We start from the raw sequence: 21,581 nt of genomic DNA, 5'->3' as shown, positions 1-21,581 counted from the left end.
ATTGAAATGATTGTAGCATTTTAGTCTCAAAAAAGCTGTGGTGTGAGCTATTTATACCCACATAAGTAGTATTTAACGATGGACAGGAACAGAATGTATTTCAATAGAAGATCGAGAAGAAAACAACGGGAACAGATAGCAATTGGTATGAGAATACACGAACAGTGAAATCTGAGACGATGGACTGACATTTGCAAAAGGAACAGTGAGGTTTAAGATGATGGATTGATATTTTTCAAACTATTTCCTATATGGTCCTCAGATTTCAGTGAGATATTCTGTAATTTTGTACTCAAATACATTTGATTGCCGTCACTCGTGTTCTTGTTCACTACAAAAACACTTAATTATTCATTGGAACTATCGTATTAAACTAGTTCGGATATGGTGGCGAATTCAGTATAACATTCAATGACTAGCTTTATTATCAGTACAATACAGGCTTCATGTCTTCCAATGTAATATTTTAGTGAATGAGAACACAATTGGGGACAATCGAATGTATTTAAACACAAAATTACAAAACGACAGAGTACAATCTGAACACTATACAGTAAATACTTCATTTGCAAAATGTCAATTGATCGTCTCAGAATTCACTGTCCTTTCATTTCCACACCAATGATTCTCTAATCTCGTTCTCTTTCCGCCATACATTTCACTTTCGATTGATGATACATACTACTTATATTTGTCGGCATCAGTAGCATATACCATAATATTACTTCAATTAATAGATTTGCACAAATCTAGTGTACATTTTATGCAATATGACAGGTGTAAGCTTTCTCTCACTGAATTATGTTATTTGTACTATCGTATTCACGTGAAATTGCGATATTAATGAGTGTACTTGTTTTAATCATGATGTGATTTCGAACATGTTTTGAGTATACATTTATGGAGAGTCATTAAATGTTCATTTGAATCTGTGGTTCCCGTTTTCCAAGTATAAACAGTAAAATTGTGGATACAACAGACCCTTTATGTACATAACAGATGCTACCAGGACACAACAAATTTATTAGATAATTTTCTATCCGTGGTTTTGGGAAAATATCTGCATAATTGTATAATTAAGTAGTATAGGTTAATTAGAGTGTTTAATTTTGATTACCTCTGGATAGTACTCAATTAGAAATTATATATACAGTGGTCTTGAGTGCTGTTGGAGGCATGAGGGCGGTTATCACTTCCCGGTTGCCCACACCGTGGAAGGGTTCTTCTAGAGGTACCTGAAAAGGAAATTAGATTAGAAGTGACGTGAGAGCGTGACCGCAGTGCTCAAGGGACAACTGCTTGAGGTCGGTCACACACGTCCTTTTTATGAGCAATTTTTTTGTCAGCTCCGTACTTGTTGAGACCTTATCGCCGGACTGATATCCGAGGGATAAGGCGAGGTGTGAATGTTTAAGGTTGACCTTTTCTAACCCCATCCCTCCTTGTGGAAAGGCAGCATCGCTATTATGCTGGTTGTTCGAAGGAAACACCTTACTGCCGTCACACCTCTGTACAATCAGCAGTACGACTTCGCCCTTGAACCTTGAATTTGTTGTTTTTAGTTTTACTGCTCTTCAACCGACCTGTTTGACATGGTAGGACCTTGAGGAACGGTTGTTCCAGCCAGTATAACTCGATTGATTCATCACGATAGGCAAGCCCGATCACCACGTCAAGGTAGCAACAACGGTCGGGATAGTACTCAATTACTCCAACATAAATATAACTCATTTTTTCCACATAACATACAAAATCTATTTTGTCAGAACGATAATCATGTATTACATGAACCAGATGTCACGAACCCTTGGTGTTAGAAAAAAAATATATCTAACAGCTCATTTACTTAAATTCATGCTCACTATTGGATGAATGACAGAAGAAGAGGAAGAACAAAGATGACCATTTTCTATACTTAAAAATTTTATCAAATATGTATGTATATATTGTTATCGAGATATAACATCTAGCCCAAAACTACCGCTACATTTTTTCTTGAACACTCATTAATCACTACAATGATTGAAAGTAAGTAAATATGAATTCAAAAAAACCATCCATTTTTAATCTTCAATAAAACTGCATTATAGCATTTACGAGTATTTTTCCGTTCATCTCGTGCATCAGTGTTGCATACGAGTGCAGTTCTCACTACTAGTAACTACATTTTGATCATCTGAACCTATCTACATATGTCTTCTGTAAATACACCCACTGTAGACCATCTCAACGTACAAGTTAGAGCTTGAAATGAAATTCTCAGGGAAAATTGTCCTCTTATGTGTCATTACATAAATGAAAAAAGTGCTAGATATATCACTCACATATTGAATAGTGACAAGTAGATAGGCTACAAATTCAAAGACATAGTATACTATCTCTACATGTAGCTCTATATATACATCTCACAATAATGATAATTGAATAAACATAGTACAAATTATCTTGTGCTGGGATAAAATAATCTAAATGTAATCAACTTCAGAATACTTTACAGTTCAATAATAGAAGTCAATTTAGTTTGACAATATTTAACGAACAAGGTTGGTTTTCAGCCCATTAATTATAATGAACTATCAGTCTGATACCGAATTCGAGTCCGTTCAAGTTCTCAGGTTAAACTGAAATGCCGACACAAAACTAACCAAATGAATAGTAATAGAGATCGAAATCATGTAGTAGTAGTAGTAGTAGTAGTAGCAATGATAATAACGATGATTGAATATTGAGAGTATGATTCAATAAGATGAAATGAAAAGAAAGTATGCACAAAGGAATAGCGAAACTGAACATCTAAAGTAAGATAAAGAAAGAGTGATTGAATCTACGCAACCATAATCGATTTTAAAGCACATCCATTCGCGATTGATACCATAGTTTGTCATGAATTCACTAATGGATAACTTCAATAGTTCAGTTAAAGGATTACAGACAATATGAGTGTTTTGATAAGCTAAAAAGAAGCATTACGTACAAGCCTGACAAGATAGATCATGAAATATGTAACGAAATTAGACATTGAATAGTTAATTATTCATCTGAATATACTACTTAATTGATGAAATAGACAAAATATGTATAATCCAAATATTATTATATCAATCCAATTCAGATTTACCAGAATATGTGGGCTTAAACACATTGAAGATTTTCAATTATTATGAGTAAACAACAATTTTGTGCACTACTACTAACAAGTAATTTGAACATCTAGTAAGATATTGGGTTGATGTACGAATTCAATGGTATAGAGAAACCTTATGCATATGATCAAGCAACAACCTCACAATCTAAAGTTTGACTTTTTATCACAATGTGAAAACAAACATTGGAAAACTCAACATCAATCATCAGGAAAAAGTACATTAAAAAATCTCCACCCAACAACAAGTTAGTCATGTTGACTGTTCATCTTAGTAGAGATGAGTGGTAAAGGGAGATATGAAATGGCGTGAATTGATTAAAGGTTGAGGTTTTGCTAGTTCAATGGTTCAAAGAGTAAACATTTGCAGTGAGACCAAAGTGGATGAGCAGTGCTGAGGAGTCCTACAGTAGGACAAAACAGCTTTTCAGTGATTATATTTTTTAAGTGCTGTCTGTCTAATTTAAGTCGGTTCGTGGTATCATTAATCACCACAAACTCCCTGTATAGATAGACAACTACAAAATTGGATTTCATAAACTAAAACTATCAATTTGAGATATTTCCGAGTTATCTTCTACACTATGCAATTTTGTAATACCAGTAATTAATAAGACACATATGCCAAGTGAAAATTTGTGTAACTGGCTTTGAGTGAAACTATTTCTGTGAAAGTTAATGATATTACCAAGTGGCTTACATCGAAATACGTGGAATTGGTTTCGGACAGCTAGAATACATTGTTAGGAGTATTAGTCCACATGAAATTAACCTACTAATATTTTCAAGACACCCCACTAGCTCCCATTAGTTGAAAAAAGACTCATCTGCGAGTTTCGACGTGATCCTGACTTAGAAATGTAGATTTATGGACATTATCCTGCTAGATGTTATAAAATAATTTACTATCAAATCATATTCTACTTTACATCAACTAACCTAAAACACTTTACTGTTTGAAACGGGACGATAAGCTAGTGAATATCTCAAGGGGTCTAGGTTTACTTGATAGGATGTTTTATTTAAAGTTCTTCGTTTAAAATGTCTCACTATATTGTTAACATTGGAGTCAAAATTTTTTATCATGTATGATCGATGTGATGTGCTCCGGTATACTTATATGTAGGCCACGTCTATTTGATACATTAATATTACAGAAGCTGGTTGATACTTATCACCTCAAGGTATAAGTTAGAAACAAGCTTGTGAACAGTCAGTGCACCTATTAGAAGTTAGTGGTCGGTTCAAGGTCAATTCAGGGACACTAAGTGTTAGGATAGTCGGAAAAATATACCAATAATTATCGTGTTAAGTCTATGGTGGCCTTGGACCTTAAATGTACATTTCTTATTGGTTGATGTTTATTTCACTTGTTAAATATTTTGTAAATGTTGTTTCCTATTTTATGGTACGATGTGGTTTGTTTGTTTAGTATATAAATAGAGTATGTCTGAAATACAATGATTCATAACTCAGAGGCTGTGACTTGTGTTCTTGACTCAACTGGCTAGGACAGACAGCGAAGCGGGGCCAATCAGGGCACTAGGTCGTCCTTACGTGTTTTCCGTGTCACTGTAATCGATCGATCAATAAAACGCTGCTTATCAAAACCTGCAGTCGCGCACACGTTACATCACTAAGCTATACAGTAAATAATAAACCAAATTAAAATCAGGATACTGATCGGTGATTTGGAACGTGACACTGGTCAGAGATCTACAGGGCATAATATTAAGGGCTTCGAGAAATCAATAAGTTAGGAGATTGTTTCAAATATCGAACGAGTGCGATTAAGAGATTGTGTATCTGGAGACTCAGCAACATTTTCTTGTGGTCCTGCTGGAGTAGGTATAGTGCTAAGTTCGAAAATAGGACAAATAATTCTTGAGTAGATAACAGTAAACAGTCGCTTACAGGTTGCCAGAATAAATGTACAGTTAGAATTCTGAAATTCAGAGATATATGCCGATGTCTATTCGTTATTTTTGTATACGCCCCCACTGACTACAATGCAGATGAAATAAAAACTCAGTTTCATCAAAAGTTTCCTGACCTCTAGAACGGTAAAACATTCAGGTGAATTAGTTGTAGCCCGATTAGATAGATCAAGAAAACCTAAAATACACGTGGATGAGTCATATGTCATTCCAATCCAGAACGTAGATAAGTGACCGTCTATTACAACCATATGCATAGAAAACCGTTTATGTCCTAACTTCTAAGCATAAAGAAATGTATTGTCTAGCTTGGTGTCTATCAATATCATCAAAAAGTTGAACACAAATAAGTGAAGTTCCTATCAGTCATCACAGAAGCGTTGCGATCCGGTCCTCTTAGCGGATATGTCTGTATTACGAATGCACGACTATCGTAACCAATGATTGCAGACAGGGTGACATGGCTCAGAATCGATCACAATGACGTCACTGTATACACTTTCTATCTTCCCTTTAGTTTAAAGGGGATTAAAATCGCTTCATAACTTTCTTTCTATCAACTAATTCTTTCTTCCTGTAATATATCCTTATATGCAATTTCTCTTTTATATATTACCACCACTGAATTAACTACTTCTATGAATTTGATGTTCATCTTGTTGTGGTAATGAGGTATGGCAACTTTGATCTATGCACATATGCGCCTGGTGCTACGTTGTAGCTGACTGACTGACTGACTGATTGTAGACTTCGGTATTAACATTAAATCAGATGAAGCTTTTATTCAGTTAATGTAACTATCTCATTTCAAATGTTTGAGAGAGAAAAAATAAAACGGGAACATTTTTTGAAGTGGAGAATATATATATAATAAATTAAAACATAATCAATTGAATTATACACAAACCATTAATTTTCTTGGTGGTATTGCTTGTTTTAAACTTTCTAACCAAGTTTTTGTACCGGATAATACAGGACATAATGCTTGAAATACATGTAGAGTAGATAAAACAAATCGACCTTCAATATGTAAATTAATTTCTTTTAATGGTAATCTAGCTGTTCTATAACCACGTTCAATGGCTTGTTGATAACAATATCCTTTTAATCTATTATGATCAATTAAACCACCAATAACATAAATATCATCTTGAGTAAACTGAATAGTCTCATTATTGATTAAATTAGTTTGATACTTGGTATTAAAATGTTCTGGTAGAAGATATTCTGATTCAGCGCATAAATAAACAATTTTATCAGCTGAAAATAGTTTAGTAAAATCATCCTATAAAGATAAAGAAAAATTTTGTCTATAAAAAAACAGAAATCATTAAAAAAAGATATTGATAATAAACAATATTATCCGTCAATTATGTCTACAGGTTAGGGGTTCGCGCTCAACACCGAAGGTTCTGGGTTCGAACCTCACATGCAAGGTCGTCGATGTGCATTGCTGAAGAGTTGCACACCAGGACAAAACAACAGTCCGGTGTTTTTGATTGAGTTTTGTTCTCTGAGCTGAATGGTTTGGTCGTGGAGCTTTCATCGTTGTTCTGAACGACATCATAAGCACAAACTGCAGGTAGAAGTGATGATGATGTCGTTCGGAACAACGATGAAAGCTCCGCGACCAAACCATCCAGCTCAGAGAACAAAACTCCATCAAAATCAGCCACCTGAGCTACAAATCTTTTCCAACATTTCGACATCATATGAGCGTAATACGCTTCTCGTCGTTCGAAGATGGGAGAATTTCGCCAAAAGGCAGGCTTCTACTCGAAAACAACTGTATTTTCTCCACGACTGTCTTCGCCAGCATGTTCTACTAACATATGTAAGATACAGAACTCCAATCAACTGGCCAGTGAGATGGAGAATAGCTGAGCGAAGTGGAAGAAAAATGATACAACCAATGTTAACCATTCAGTGTTTCCAGGTTTTCAATGATGGTTTAACATTGATCGAAACATGATCTCATTCAAAAACTTAACAATCTCCACAACCCTATTCTGACTATAACTCGTATGTTACTCATTGACCAAGTTACCACCACCTAATTGGAACTTATAGTGATTGAGATGTTGTCAGCGAAATTTATCAAACGTTTGAATATAGATATCCGAATAACGGTATTAAGATCACATAGTGAACATCCGACACTGCATGAGAAAAAAATTTATTATAGATCTAAAGCTAGGATTGTGAAATGACGTATTGTAGAACTATTCTTTGACTTCAGAAGATCTATATTGATTCTTTTAAACTGATGATCACTGATAGATTAATAAATTATCACAGATTGAAATCATGAGTCAATTGAAGCTAGACCACCATGGAAAACCTGGGAGCACTGGACGGCCGTTTCGTCCCGGTATGGGACTCCTCAGCAGTGCGCATCCACGGACCCGCACCCCGCGGGATTCGGACCCAGGACCTACTGGCTTCGCGCGCGAGCACTTAACCATTAGACCACTGAGTCGGCATCCAACGGTGTTAATGTCTAACTTCAACCAATCCACGAAGTTGCGTCCCATACTAGGACGAAACGGCCGTCCAGTGCTTCCACGTTTTCCATGGTTGTCTAGCTTCAACTGACTCATGATTTCAATCTGTGAAAATTTCTAAAATCTCCAAAAACCCCTTCTGATAATAAATTATCGTCAATTTTTAATTAACATGATTCGGAATCGTTTGCAATGGCATAGATATATTCACTACTTTGTCTTTGCTTAGATACCTAGGTATCTAAATTATTGTATCAGTTTTTTTATCATTCCGCTAAACCATATTTCTTTTCTCGGAGCATATCTTTTATGTCTAGGCTTTGCTATTACCATTAATGTTATTATTATCTCTACTACTCGGGGATTGGCCCTGACAATTTTATCTCCCTATACGCTATTAGGAATGCAGCAACTTACATTGACATACACATATGAAACGTCTTAGATTGTGTTTGACTGACTGACCTCTATAATAAGGTGTGTATTTTCCTACACTTTTCATTGTCCTAATATCATTTGTCACTTTCTATGTTCAATTTTCATTACAATTGATGTTTTTGTTTGGTTTACATCAATTACATTAATTTCACCTCACACGATGCCAACGTGAAATAAGGCAATTTATATCGATGTGAATTTGTATAAGGTTATGTAGATACACTAATCTGTCACATATTAGTAACCAAAGTTTTGTTCTACCAGTCAATTCATCCAATGAGACCGATTAGGTGAAATGATTCGGGATTGTGGCATAGTTTGATAAGCTAAAACACTTTTCCAGTAACTGTGCATTTAAGAGACCGAATAATAGGTCTCCTCGGTATACAGCTCTTTGCAAAAATATGTTATTAAAATAATTATCGAAGATCAATAAATACTTTCTAGGGCTCTTAGGAAGTAGACGTTCTTGTTAGATGGAGATAGTCAACAGGGTGGTGATCAATCAATTGTGATTACATCTCAGTCCTACAGGTCGGTCGCGGCCCGGATAGCCCAGTGGTAACGTCTATGACTGTGAAGCTGGGTGACACGGGATTGAACCCGTTAGGGAGCATCAGTTTCCACAAGATTACAGGTACAGTTTACTGACGTGTGCCAAATAGCACGAAACCTAGGTCCAGGGTTTTCAGCCAACTACCTCCAACCACCATCTTATCTCAACATAGTGCACGAAATGTCGAGTCATCTAGACTAGTGCCTAGTGATCGGCACTACGAAGGACTTGACACACATAACATTGATCACCACCTAATGTTCAATCACTTATAAACGCTAAAGCCTCAGTATAGTAGATCGAGCATCCAACCTTAATGTGCTGATGATATCGATTTCATATCGATTTTATGCACCCAAGTTTAATGAATAAAATAACTCCAACATCATAAACCTAAAAGTTCGATATCTGGATAAGTTGAGTATACTGTTTAACAACACCATATATTAGATTCAAAAAATGTCAATACATTAGATTAACACTTTTCAAAAGTTCATTCTCTGTGTGTGAATTTATGTTATTTCATCAAAAGATGAACATATGAGGTTAAATTTACATTTTATTGGAAAAGTGTGAAGATAGGCCTGACAAACTTATTTTGTAAAAAGTATTTAACACTATTTGCATTTATTTTGTCAATATTTCACTGTATGTATATTTATCATTAAATGACTGTAACTGTTGTTTTAGTAAATGACCTCGAACTCACTTTCCGTTGTGATACTGACATAGCGTGACACACTTGTGGTTGTTGTCAAATACACTACTACACACACACACACACACCTTGTTCTACTCTCACTCGTTATTGAGCTAATTGCATGCTAAATCGAATATTATCCACATTTATAGACTGTGAGCTGAGACATATCGCACATAACAGTGGATTACATTATTGGAGAGTTCAACAACCTGTATGGAATTATCGAATATTTATAATTATGGATTTACAATACCAGACCCAACCAGAACACGCAACTCTTGGTGAATTTAAGTAAAGTCCATATTTTTTTATGTTGTATTAATAACTATTAACATTATTATTTATTCTTCATAACTTGGTTAACACTTTTTCGCGTTCATATTTGTCTGGTCCACCATAATTATTTGGTGAGCCTCGAATTTGTTATAGACATTTACTATTTATATATATTTATTATTATTACTTGGCACGCCACACCATTCTTGTTTCTCCCATTATGAACTCTCCCAGTAAACTTATTGATATAGATAGCCCATCGACCAACCCCTCAATTCATCACAACCAGAAGATAATGTTTTAAGCTCGATAAACGCCATTTCTGAGTTAAGATTACCAATGTACGGTGCCAATAATCCCAGAATTTGGTTTGCACAGGTCGACGCATTATTTATGGCACGAGACATACGATCACAGGCAACAAAGTATGCATATGTAGTCGGCGCACTCCCCATAGAGATTGCTGCAGAGGTTGGACACTTGATTGACCATGTGCCAGAATCAGAACACTATGATAAAATAAAGGCAAGAACAAATATTGGTGCAGAATAGTATGAATTCATATTATTTCGAGGTTTCTCGTCAGCTGCTTACAAACCAAAAATGTGATAGAATTTTTACATTGAGATAGAGTGAAAACAATTGACATAAATGAGTGTAAATAACTGAGTTACATTAATGACTATATATATATGACCACCCTCCGTTTTGCTGAAGCCATTATGATCAAAAAACTTAAACCTGACTTATGCATTCAAAAAGAGACTTTAATTAACTTATCAATACCCTGGTAACCAGTTTTTATATTTTTTTGTTTATTTTATTTTTATTTATTTTAAAATATTTATACTCCTCCTCTATTACATAATTCTTAAACCACATTATTATTCACACATTTCCAGGTTTTCAATGATGGTTTAACATTGATCGAATCATGATCTCATTCAAAAACTTAACAATCTCCACAATCCTATTCTGACTATAACTCGTATATATATATATATATATATAATATCTCAAAGAGTAGAAAAATTGTATTTCTGACGTTTCGTCACTTAATGTAAACCACTTCTTATTATGAGGAAGTATTCAAATGAGAATTGGTTCAAATGTTTGATTCATTGATTATTAAGTCAACTTAATAAACATCTATACAGATAAAATTTCCACCACTAGATCCTCTTAAATTATCTTAACTTTTCAAATTCTATTTAATTATTATTACGTAACCTGTCTTATGATTATTGAATTCCATTATTACACCACCCAACCCGAATTAATTCCTTTTGACCTCTGACCTGTTCTAGCATATATATATATATATATATATATATATATATATACGAGTTATAGTCAGAATAGGATTGTGGAGATTGTTAAGTTTTTGAATGAGATCATGATTCGATCAATGTTAAACCATCATTGAAAACCTGGAAATGTGTGAATAATAATGTGGTTTAAGAATTATGTAATAGAGGAGGAGTATAAATATTTTAAAATAAATAAAAATAAAATAAACAAAAAAATATAAAAAACTGGTTACCAGGGTATTGATAAGTTAATTAAAGTCTCTTTTTGAATGCATAAGTCAGGTTTAAGTTTTTGATCATAATGGCTTCAGCAAAACGGAGGGTGGTCATATATATATAGTCATTAATGTAACTCAGTTATTTACACTCATTTATGTCAATTGTTTTCACTCTATCTCAATGTAAAAATTCTATCACATTTTTGGTTTGTAAGCAGCTGACGAGAAACCTCGAAATAATATGAATTCATACTATTCTGCACCAATATTTGTTCTTGCCTTTATTTTATCATAGTGTTCTGATTCTGGCACATGGTCAATCAAGTGTCCAACCTCTGCAGCAATCTCTATGGGGAGTGCGCCGACTACATATGCATACTTTGTTGCCTGTGATCGTATGTCTCGTGCCATAAATAATGCGTCGACCTGTGCAAACCAAATTCTGGGATTATTGGCACCGTACATTGGTAATCTTAACTCAGAAATGGCGTTTATCGAGCTTAAAACATTATCTTCTGGTTGTGATGAATTGAGGGGGTTGGTCGATGGGCTATCTATATCAATAAGTTTACTGGGAGAGTTCATAATGGGAGAAACAAGAATGGTGTGGCGTGCCAAGTAATAATAATAAATATATATAAATAGTAAATGTCTATAACAAATTCGAGGCTCACCAAATAATTATGGTGGACCAGACAAATATGAACGCGAAAAAGTGTTAACCAAGTTATGAAGAATAAATAATAATGTTAATAGTTATTAATACAACATAAAAAAATATGGACTTTACTTAAATTCACCAAGAGTTGCGTGTTCTGGTTGGGTCTGGTATTGTAAATCCATAATTATAAATATTCGATAATTCCATACAGGTTGTTGAACTCTCCAATAATGTAATCCACTGTTATGTGCGATATGTCTCAGCTCACAGTCTATAAATGTGGATAATATTCGATTTAGCATGCAATTAGCTCAATAACGAGTGAGAGTAGAACAAGGTGTGTGTGTGTGTGTAGTAGTAGTGTATTTGACAACAACCACAAGTGTGTCACGCTATGTCAGTATCACAACGGAAAGTGAGTTCGAGGTCATTTACTAAAACAACAGTTACAGTCATTTAATGATAAATATACATACAGTGAAATATTGACAAAATAAATGCAAATAGTGTTAAATACTTTTTACAAAATAAGTTTGTCAGGCCTATCTTCACAAAATCATCTATAAAATAACTTACCTCACATAGATTCACATCCCAACTCTCACAGTTGCTTAACTTTAATCTATCATATAATCGGGTAGATATACATTTACCTTCAGCTAACAAATTATCTTTATTGTTGATGTTAGTCTCTGTGGTGTTATTGGAACCTAAACCGGTGATATAAAGTTGAACTGGATGTTTGGCACGTCTATTGATAGAATAACAATTAGCAACCTAGAGGGTGTAAAAAAAAATATGCAAAGTTTAAATGGGCTTCTTTAAGCAAATTCATCATAACAATCCATGATATAAATGAATCTGAAATTAGTAGGTTCCATAGTTTGATTACTTACTTACTTACTTACTTACTTACTACTTACTTACTTACTTACTTACTTACTTACTTACTTACTTACTCACTTACTCACTACTACTTACTCACTCACTACTACTCACTCACTACTTACTCACTCACTCACTCACTCACTCACTCACTCACTCACTCACTCACTCACTCACTCACTCACTCACTCACCTCACTACCTCACTCACTCACTCACTCACTCACTTCACTACTCACTCACTCACTCACTCACTCACTTCACTCACTCACTCACTCACTCACTCACTCACTCACTCACTCACTCACTCACTCACTCACTCTCACTCACTCACTCACTCACTCACTCACTCACTCACTCACTCACTCACTCACTCACTCACTCACTCACTCACTCACTCACTCACTCACTCACTCACTCACTTACTCACTCACTACTACTTACTTACTTACTTACTTACTTACTTACTTACTTACTTACTTACTTACTTACTTACTTACTTACTTACTTACTTACTTACTTACGCCTGTTGTTACGTGTGCGACAGAAGAGCCTGACCTTTTGCGAAGCCTAGATCGTCCACCTGCATCCTAGCTGTCTACTGTATTTCATGCTTCCCTTCAGAGGTTGACGTCTTCATGATTCAATTGTTCACTATTAACCAGTAACTAAGTTATTAATTTGAAACCATTACTCTTCTTGACTTTATGCACTAGAAACTCTTACAGATTAGTCATTAAATTATCTCGAATTAGTAGACTACACCATTATCTAGTAACAAGACTTAGATTAAAGAGATATGTTTTTGATAAGTTCTAAAATAAAACCGAACTCTTCAACCCTCACTTGATTTCAGCTATGATATGACTTGGTACTAGTTTATTTTGAAAAGTTATAAATAACAAAGAAAAGAAAGAACACTATGATGTATGCTACTTATGTTGACAGATATAAGTACTATGTAACACTTAGTTAGAAGTGGAATGGATGCCAGCAAAAGATTGAAACGAATAGAATAGAAAAGTTTATTGAAAGCAATCAAAATAACTAAAGGAACGAAGAAACAATGAATATTGTAAGAGACAACTGATGGAAGATGTGCAAACGATGGATTTAATGTATGATTTTCATATTTTACGAAAGCACTGTAACTTTCTCGTTTACTACACTACTAACATTAGTATGAATGTTATAGATTAAGAGATATAAGGTGTTAAAAGATTTTGTGGATGATAAAGAATAAACAAATCTGTACTACCATAATCAATTTCACGCATTACCTTTCAGATTAGTTCTCAATATTTCAAGGAATCAAACAAAACGCCGAGAGAGACTAATACCTGATGAATTTAAAAATGAAACAGCCTACTCTATATTGAGTCACCAGTACAACGTGTAACACGAATCCGAATAGAAGAAATCAATTTCAGGTTCACAATATTATGGATCAAATCAATTTTCTTGACTGATAACACACATTTTTGTTAGATCTGCTACTGCATAGTATTTTCTTGTACATTACATCGTCCAACTCAGCGGACAGAACTCCACCAAAAATAATCCATCTGCGCTACAAATCTTCTTGACAATCTTAAAATCAAATAAGCGTAACACACTTTTTGCTGCTCGAAAATAGAAGAATTATGTCAGAAGCTAGGCTTCCATAAGAGAACACCTTTACATATTCCATAAATATTTTCTTCAATATGTTTTTGTTGGGAATGTTAGATCCCCAGAACTCACTTGGAAAAGGACCTAATTTTGTAATTTTATTTAGAAAATTTGAATTGTTTTCGCGCCAAAAGCGCTCTTTTTACCTTCATGTCGTATTTCCCACTTGAGAGAATCTTGAACGCTGTTAGTCCGTTGTGCCTTTTAGTATGATATTTTGTAACGCTTCCTAAGGACGGTTCTGTGCTGTTATCGCTCGTGCCTATGGCTTTTTGCGGAATATACTTCCCAGTTCGGACTTCGACTTCTCACTCTAGTTAGCGGGTCTGGGACGCAATAGAATAGCTAGTTTATTGGTCTTTGATCACAAGTCTTTGTTCCGTTCGCAGTCTAAGTGAACCCGTAATCGCCTCAAACTTAGTAGTTTTGTTAACACACGATTAAACTATCCAGATTAGAGAAAGACACTCCAACCGAAACTCTTCCCAAATCAGGACAAGAATCCAGTCAGTCAGCTACAACGTAGGACCAGGCGCATATATGCATCGATCCAAGTTGCCATACCTCATTAACACAACAAGATGGACACCGGATTCATAAAAGTAGTTAATTCAGAGATGGTAATATATAAAAGAAAGATTGTATATGAGGACATAGTACAGGAAGAAAGAATTAGTTGGTAGAAAGAAAGAAGGGAAGACAGAGAGTATATACACCGATGCCATTGTGATCGATTCTGAGCCATGTCACCCAGAGTCTCCAACCATTGGTTACGATAGTTGGAGACAAGATATATCCAAGTGAACTGGAACAACAAACATATGGCGTAAAGAATATAAGAGTATTGAGTATCCTCTCAAACAGTTAGAAACGGGTTAATCAGCGTGCTACGACTTGATGTTAACTTAATATTAATTCACTTGATAGTTTTACTTGAATCTTCCCACTGATGTTTTAGGACTGAAATTGATCAGTCTCTTATTGGCATATGGACATACTGTGCGTACGCCTCGATATTGCCTTAATTTACAAGCATTATAAGCAAAGATGGATAGTGGCTAGCAGTGGAAACGCGCGTCCTGGATTCCACTGCTAGCCACTATCCATCTTTGCTTATAATTAACTTAATATTAGTTTACAAATTTAAGTTTATTATTATTATCATTACTATCATTATTATTACGATTATCACTAACAAGGTGATGGGTAATGTATACATATTATCAAATATATAATAAAAACTGTGAATATGGATCTATGTATAAAATCTACTTACTTGACTAGCCAATTTACAGATATCTTTGAATGACATCAAATGATCATATGCACAATCAATGACAACTTTAGTTTGACACAATGATTCTGACATTTTTAAACGTTGAATTTTGTGTGAAGTAAAAGTATCATTTGGAATTGAAAGGTTATTTTCTGTCGATATACAAGTATCATTATTCACATCATCAACAACAACACAAGATGATTGTTGTTGTTGTTGTTGTTGTCGAAGTTTACGACGTTCTTTACACGCTTTCCTTGTTACACGTCTTGCCTATTTATATAATAAGAAAAATTTTTTTATTTTCTAGATAAATCTGATTATATTTTATAAAAATTACTTCTTTACGCTTTAAATACTGATCCAATTTACGATTTGCTCGTTTTGATACACTTTCTTTATTAGTTTCCTGAAACAAAAAAATTAGAGAAAAAGGTGATAATTAGCATTAAAAATCAGTTAAATCACTTTCAAGAATAAAACGATTTGATAACCAACATCTGCAATACCATTGTCTACAAACAAAATGATGGAGGAAGTTAGAAAACATTTGATATCCTTTAAATACCTTAACTACGACCAAGAGTGAGGAGTCAGCTCTCCTCGAAATGCTCGCATATGGCCATGTGTACACAACCACCAACAGGGACGTTCTACTCACTGAAGGAACAAATGGTGTATGAACCAATTGTTGGTCACCGGCTACCATGGGATGGCATCTTCTGATGTTGCTCCAATGCCTTGTGGATCAGACCTGTAGATCAAAGGCTCTAAGTGTGGCCCTTAAAACAACCACCTGCTTCGGTTTGGGCACCCAGCCTCATACAAATCGAATGATTTATGTGACGCATATCTATTCGGTACCTCCTTGTACCAATGTTTATGCGTTTAAGTAAAAAAAATAGATAGAAAACGTTGACCTCAAAAATAGCACACGTTACTTCGTTACATGGATTTCCGTAGCTGGCAGTAAAGTCGGATAAGTATGGAGTTAATTTGTTTAAAACAATTTGAATAAAAGATGTGTGACTGGCTTCAAGTATTTATCTTTGAAGCACTATGACTACACTCTTAAATCATCAAAACCAACCAACCACTAAACCAGTTTCCTTCTCAAGTTCCTCAGGAAAAAAGTATACATCGATGGACTGACTAGTCGGGAAGTGATGCATCATGCTTAGTGTTGACTACTCATTAAATATATACAAACTAGGGGTTTACTTAACAATTGCACTTAAGATATTATTAAAATCCTAGCAGAAGTGTCTTCAACATACGATTCTATTATAATGGATTCTTCAGTAATGAATCGATAGCAGATCCAATATCACGAAAAAGAAGTACCATTTCTATACTATATTTGCCTGTCACAATGTTCAAGCATTTGATAGAGGATGATGACGTAACCAGTGTTATAATAGAAAGAATATTGTAAAAGTTGGAACTGGTTGTTTGAATAATTATTAATTATAATTGCATTGTATAATTACTGAGTAACTAGATTACTATGTTTATACATTTCAATTCTATTAATTACGGTTATACGACTTAATATTCATCATTTATTGACAATCTATATGCTGCAATTTGTTCTATTTAAAGTCACTTTCAGCTTCTTCATGTATGATCGGTGTGATGTGGTCCAGTATATTCATATGTAGACCACGTCTGTTTGATATTGTCAATATTATAGAAGCTGGTTGATACTTATCAACTCAAGGTATAACTTAGAAACAAGCTTGTGAACAGTCGGTGCACCTAATAGAAATTAGTGATCTGTTCAAGGTCAATAGCGCTGGTCGGGTGTGTAAATCATCAAGTCAGAGACACTAAGCTATATCATAAATAATAAACCAAATTAAAATCAGGATTTTGATCGGCGATTTGGAACGTGACATTGGTCGGAGATCTACAAGACATAACAATCAGAGCTCTCATGTAAATATACTATACAATGCCCAGGAATCGAAACACATCTGGAAATAAATGTATCCATCCCGAAAACAGAATATAGTTTAAATAAATATTAAACATTGACAGATATGTCATAGTAGTAGCAAGGAAAATATCTGTTAAATATTTAAAATAAAATAAAAACCATTTACCGATTCCACATTCTCAAGATGTTCTGTATTCATTATAATCAACGACACTTTCAATAGAGAAGAGATTAAATAACCTAAAAATAAAGTCATATATAATGGCATATATAAAACTCGTAACAGTTATGAATCATTTATAATTAATGACAATATTCGATAGGAACTATTTGGTTGAGGGTTACAATGTTTTTTTTCAAATTTTTAATCATTATTTTTATCACTCACTGAAATCATGAGTCAATTGAAGCTAGGCCACCATGGAAAACCTGGAAGCACTGGACGGCCGTTTCGTCCTAGTATGGGGCTCCTCCGCAGTGCATATCCACGATCCCGCACCCCGCGAGATTCCAACCCAGGACCTATTGGTCTCGCGTCAGGCGCTTAACCAACTAGACCACTCAGCTAGCCGGCATCCAACAGTGTCAATGTCTAACTTCAACCAATTCACGAAGTTGCGCCACCGTAAACCATTGTCCTCGGTGAGTTGATAACTCACAACAGACCTGGTTGAACTCCACTAGTAATGGCTTCTCATTAGAACTCCAGGAGTATCCCTGGAAGTCATTCACTAGTGAGGTGATTATTATCAAAATGATAAAACAAAATCAACATTGTACTTGTTTGTTTAAGTTTTGTTAGCTATCTACTCATAACAGATGCTTTAGAAGAGCGTTGTCTTCGCTTGATAGAATTTTGTAAAGGATGTTTATTTATTTATTTGAACACGCAAACATTGGTACAAATTGGCACCGAATAAATATCCTCCATACAAGTCGTGATTTGTGTGTGGGATGTGATACTGCTCGAGTGCCCAGGCCGAAACAGATAGTTTTCGTAAGGATCACTCCCCGAGCCTTCGACCTAAAGGTCTAATCCACAAGGCAGTGGAGCAATGTCAGGAGATGCAGTCTCATGGTAGCCAGTGTCCAACAATTGATTCACACACCATCTATTTCCTCAGGATCCTGAAGCCTATATGCACCATTAGTTTGGAACTACAGTTTTTCAAACTCTCCTAGGTGAACCCTCCGTGTCCATCAACCCGGTTAAAGCTCTGGACACTCGCTTTTCGTCCTCTCAACTTCGTAAACAGCAACTGTGGTGGGATAGCGGAGTGAGTAGGACTTCCTTGGCAGTGGCTGTAAACGCGTGGTCATGTGAGAGCACTTGGAGAGCGAGCTGACTCTCCCCACCCTCGACCATACCAGGGCATTTGGGGGTTGGTTGAACATACTGATATAAGAACATTAATGTAGACAAGCACTTAATAATACATTATTCTATAAGCATTTATAACCATTTAAAAATATACGATTTCAAGATGATGCACAAAGCAGGGAATGATCATTACAAATTCAGTAGCTTAAAAGTTACGTACACCGGAAACACAAAATAAGAGTAGCGAGCTTTAAAACAGAAACACGATGGTAGAAAGTTTGAAATCAAAATGAAATAATCATTCTTTAACCATTTTAGATGCCAAAATGACATACTTTGTACTTGAGAGATTAAAAAATCAACTTTTTAACACACCTCCTAGTAGTCCCCAGTAATTTCTACCATTACACACCGAGTTGGAAACAAAAGGTAGAAGGTGCGGGAAGAATTTTAACAGTGGAACTAAGGTATAAGGATGATCTTGAATGGTTTCAAATATGACATTACGAAATCTCTACAGTTAATTCGGCCCAAAATAAGGTTAGGAATAAGTGTTGAGAATTAAGATTAAAAGGTAGGATAAAAATGACATCAGTTATAGTGCATGAATCTTTTGTAACCTTTCATAAGTAAATGGGTTTCACAGACAAATTCCACAGGTGCTATATGAAATCTGATTAGTTCGTCTCCCAGACTTCAGTCCCACTGCTTTAAATCCCAAGGTTAATTTGTGTACAGAAAACAAGGATATTTACAGCATTGTGTAACAGTGAGATTCTAGAAGCTTTTGAAAAGCATACTAAAAGTGTTAACACAGGCAATTAACGTTCAATCCGATTAATAAAAACCCAATCTGTCATCATATAGGATTCTTTCGATTATCTATTTATTTATTTGAACACATAAATATTGGTACAAGAGGGCACCAAATACATATGCGCCCCACAAGACAATGAGAATTCGAAGAGAAGAAGGAAAAAAAGAAAGGTAAGGAGCGTTAAAAAAGGACAATAACGAACAGATTATTGTAAGGTAGTGTAATAATAATAATAATGGGAGAAACAGAAACGTACAATCAGAAGAGATCTTTCAGTTAAGGAAGACACAACCACTTTTTATGAAGAAAGTAAAATAAGGTTACAGTAGGATCGCCACTGGCTCCCATTCTGAGCCATATCTGATAACGACTCTAGCCACTGTGTTGCACCGTCTCTCGGACCTCAGCCAGGGAGTCGTGAAGGACCAACACAGGCCAGTCCTTTGCAGCTTTCTTTCATGCCACGACAGTTTCTATAAATCACTGATTAATCCAAGTATATTCATAGTAGTCAAGAGCTTTTCCAATCACTTATCAATATCAATTCATGATGATAGACTTTAAGAAAGTAAATAATTTAAGTATTAACATATAAACAGAAAAACTATATCCCCCCGCACAAAAATACACACACACATACATACAGGGCAAAAACACAAAAATATGTGAAAAGTTTGTCTATTTATATGTATTTTTCTTTAATTCAACATAAGATTACATCATATCCTCTTACCCTCGATTTCTAGTCTAGTTGACCTATTATTTTTACATATAAATGTTTTTGACAAGTATATGTGTGATCAGATTGTTCGAAATGCATTGCGCTAATATAACATTATTCCATTACATGAGCAGGTGGCTATCAGTACTCAGTAGCTAAGTGGATAACGCGATGACGTTTTAAGCAAACGGTACTGGGTTCGAGTCCCAGAGTGAACATCAACTCAGACGTAGGTACATCCAGCTGACGAGCACCAAATAGGACGAAATGAGCATCAAACTGGATTTCACTGTTAGCCACTATCCATCTTTGTTTGTTCAAGCAATATCGAGACAGTTCGCACAGGATCCACATATGCCAATAAAAAACTGATCAATTACAGTCCTAAATAACAATAGGAAGATGCAAGTAAACCACACCAAGTGAATATCATCACATAGTTTTCTGATAATCTTTATTTTCTTATTATACCATCGAAATTTATCATTATCAATTCATGATGAGGAGTTCCATATTAGGACGAAACGGCCGTTCAGTGCTTCCAGGTTTTCCATGGTGGTCTAGCTTCAATTGATTCATGATTTCAATCTGTGAAATGAAGGTATTAACACATAAACAGAAAAACTATACCAACACCACACCCCCCCAAAAAAATGCACACACATACATACACACAAAAATATATGAAAAGTTTTGTCTATTTATATGTTCTCTTCTTTTCTTTAATTAAACATTATAAGATGACAACATCATAGTCATAGTTACTAATTTACAAAATATAATACAATTTTCTGACAGAAATTTAAACACTTAAAGATTAGTTCTACATTTCTTTCGTATTTTAAAAGTAAATAATTCTTGTTTTTCCAAATTAACATTTTCATTATTATTGAATGTCAACGATGAGTTGCCAGGTACACTTAATTCAGTAGTCATAATTGATGATGATGGTGGTGGTAGTGATGTAACATTCAATGAATTATTTGATTTATATTTTATAAATAAAGCAACAAAAAATCCATTTGTTAAATCTTTTTCAGATGAACGTATACATGATTCACATTGATATATATCAGATAGACCACGATGTTTCCATATTGGTTGATTTATAGAATTAGAAGATGATTCAATATATGGCCAAATTGTTTCTAAATAAAATTTATCTGATGCATAATCAACAATTTCACGTACAACTGCTTCATTTTCC

General features: G+C 34.8%; 1 protein-coding gene across 2 annotated transcripts in view; it reads right to left on the bottom strand.

Moving 5' to 3' along the window:
• Positions 1–1,122: 1,122 nt before the first annotated feature.
• Positions 1,123–21,581, bottom strand: part of NSUN5_1 (putative 28S rRNA (cytosine-C(5))-methyltransferase) — a 39,865-nt gene continuing 19,406 nt past the window's right edge. The window contains exons 6-12 of one of the 2 annotated variants that reach the window (XM_051218095.1): positions 20,387–21,580; positions 17,682–17,755; positions 15,917–15,985; positions 15,577–15,849; positions 12,322–12,522; positions 5,987–6,364; positions 1,123–1,235 (exon numbers count right to left, since the gene is read on the bottom strand). In XM_051218095.1, the coding sequence (XP_051064531.1) occupies positions 21,185–21,580 (396 nt within the window). In that variant the 3' untranslated portion in view covers positions 1,123–1,235; positions 5,987–6,364; positions 12,322–12,522; ... (2 more) ...; positions 17,682–17,755; positions 20,387–21,184. Of the gene's footprint in view, positions 1,236–5,860; positions 6,365–12,321; positions 12,523–15,576; positions 15,850–15,916; positions 15,986–17,681; positions 17,756–20,386; position 21,581 lie in introns of those variants that run through there. The other variant, XM_012939262.2, reaches the window with a different exon arrangement.

The sequence above is a fragment of the Schistosoma haematobium genome, chromosome 7 (genome assembly GCF_000699445.3).
Source record: "Schistosoma haematobium chromosome 7, whole genome shotgun sequence".
NCBI lineage: Eukaryota > Metazoa > Platyhelminthes > Trematoda > Strigeidida > Schistosomatidae > Schistosoma > Schistosoma haematobium.
The sequence above is the reverse complement of the archived record's forward strand: the minus strand, read 5'-3'. Positions and strand labels throughout refer to the sequence as shown.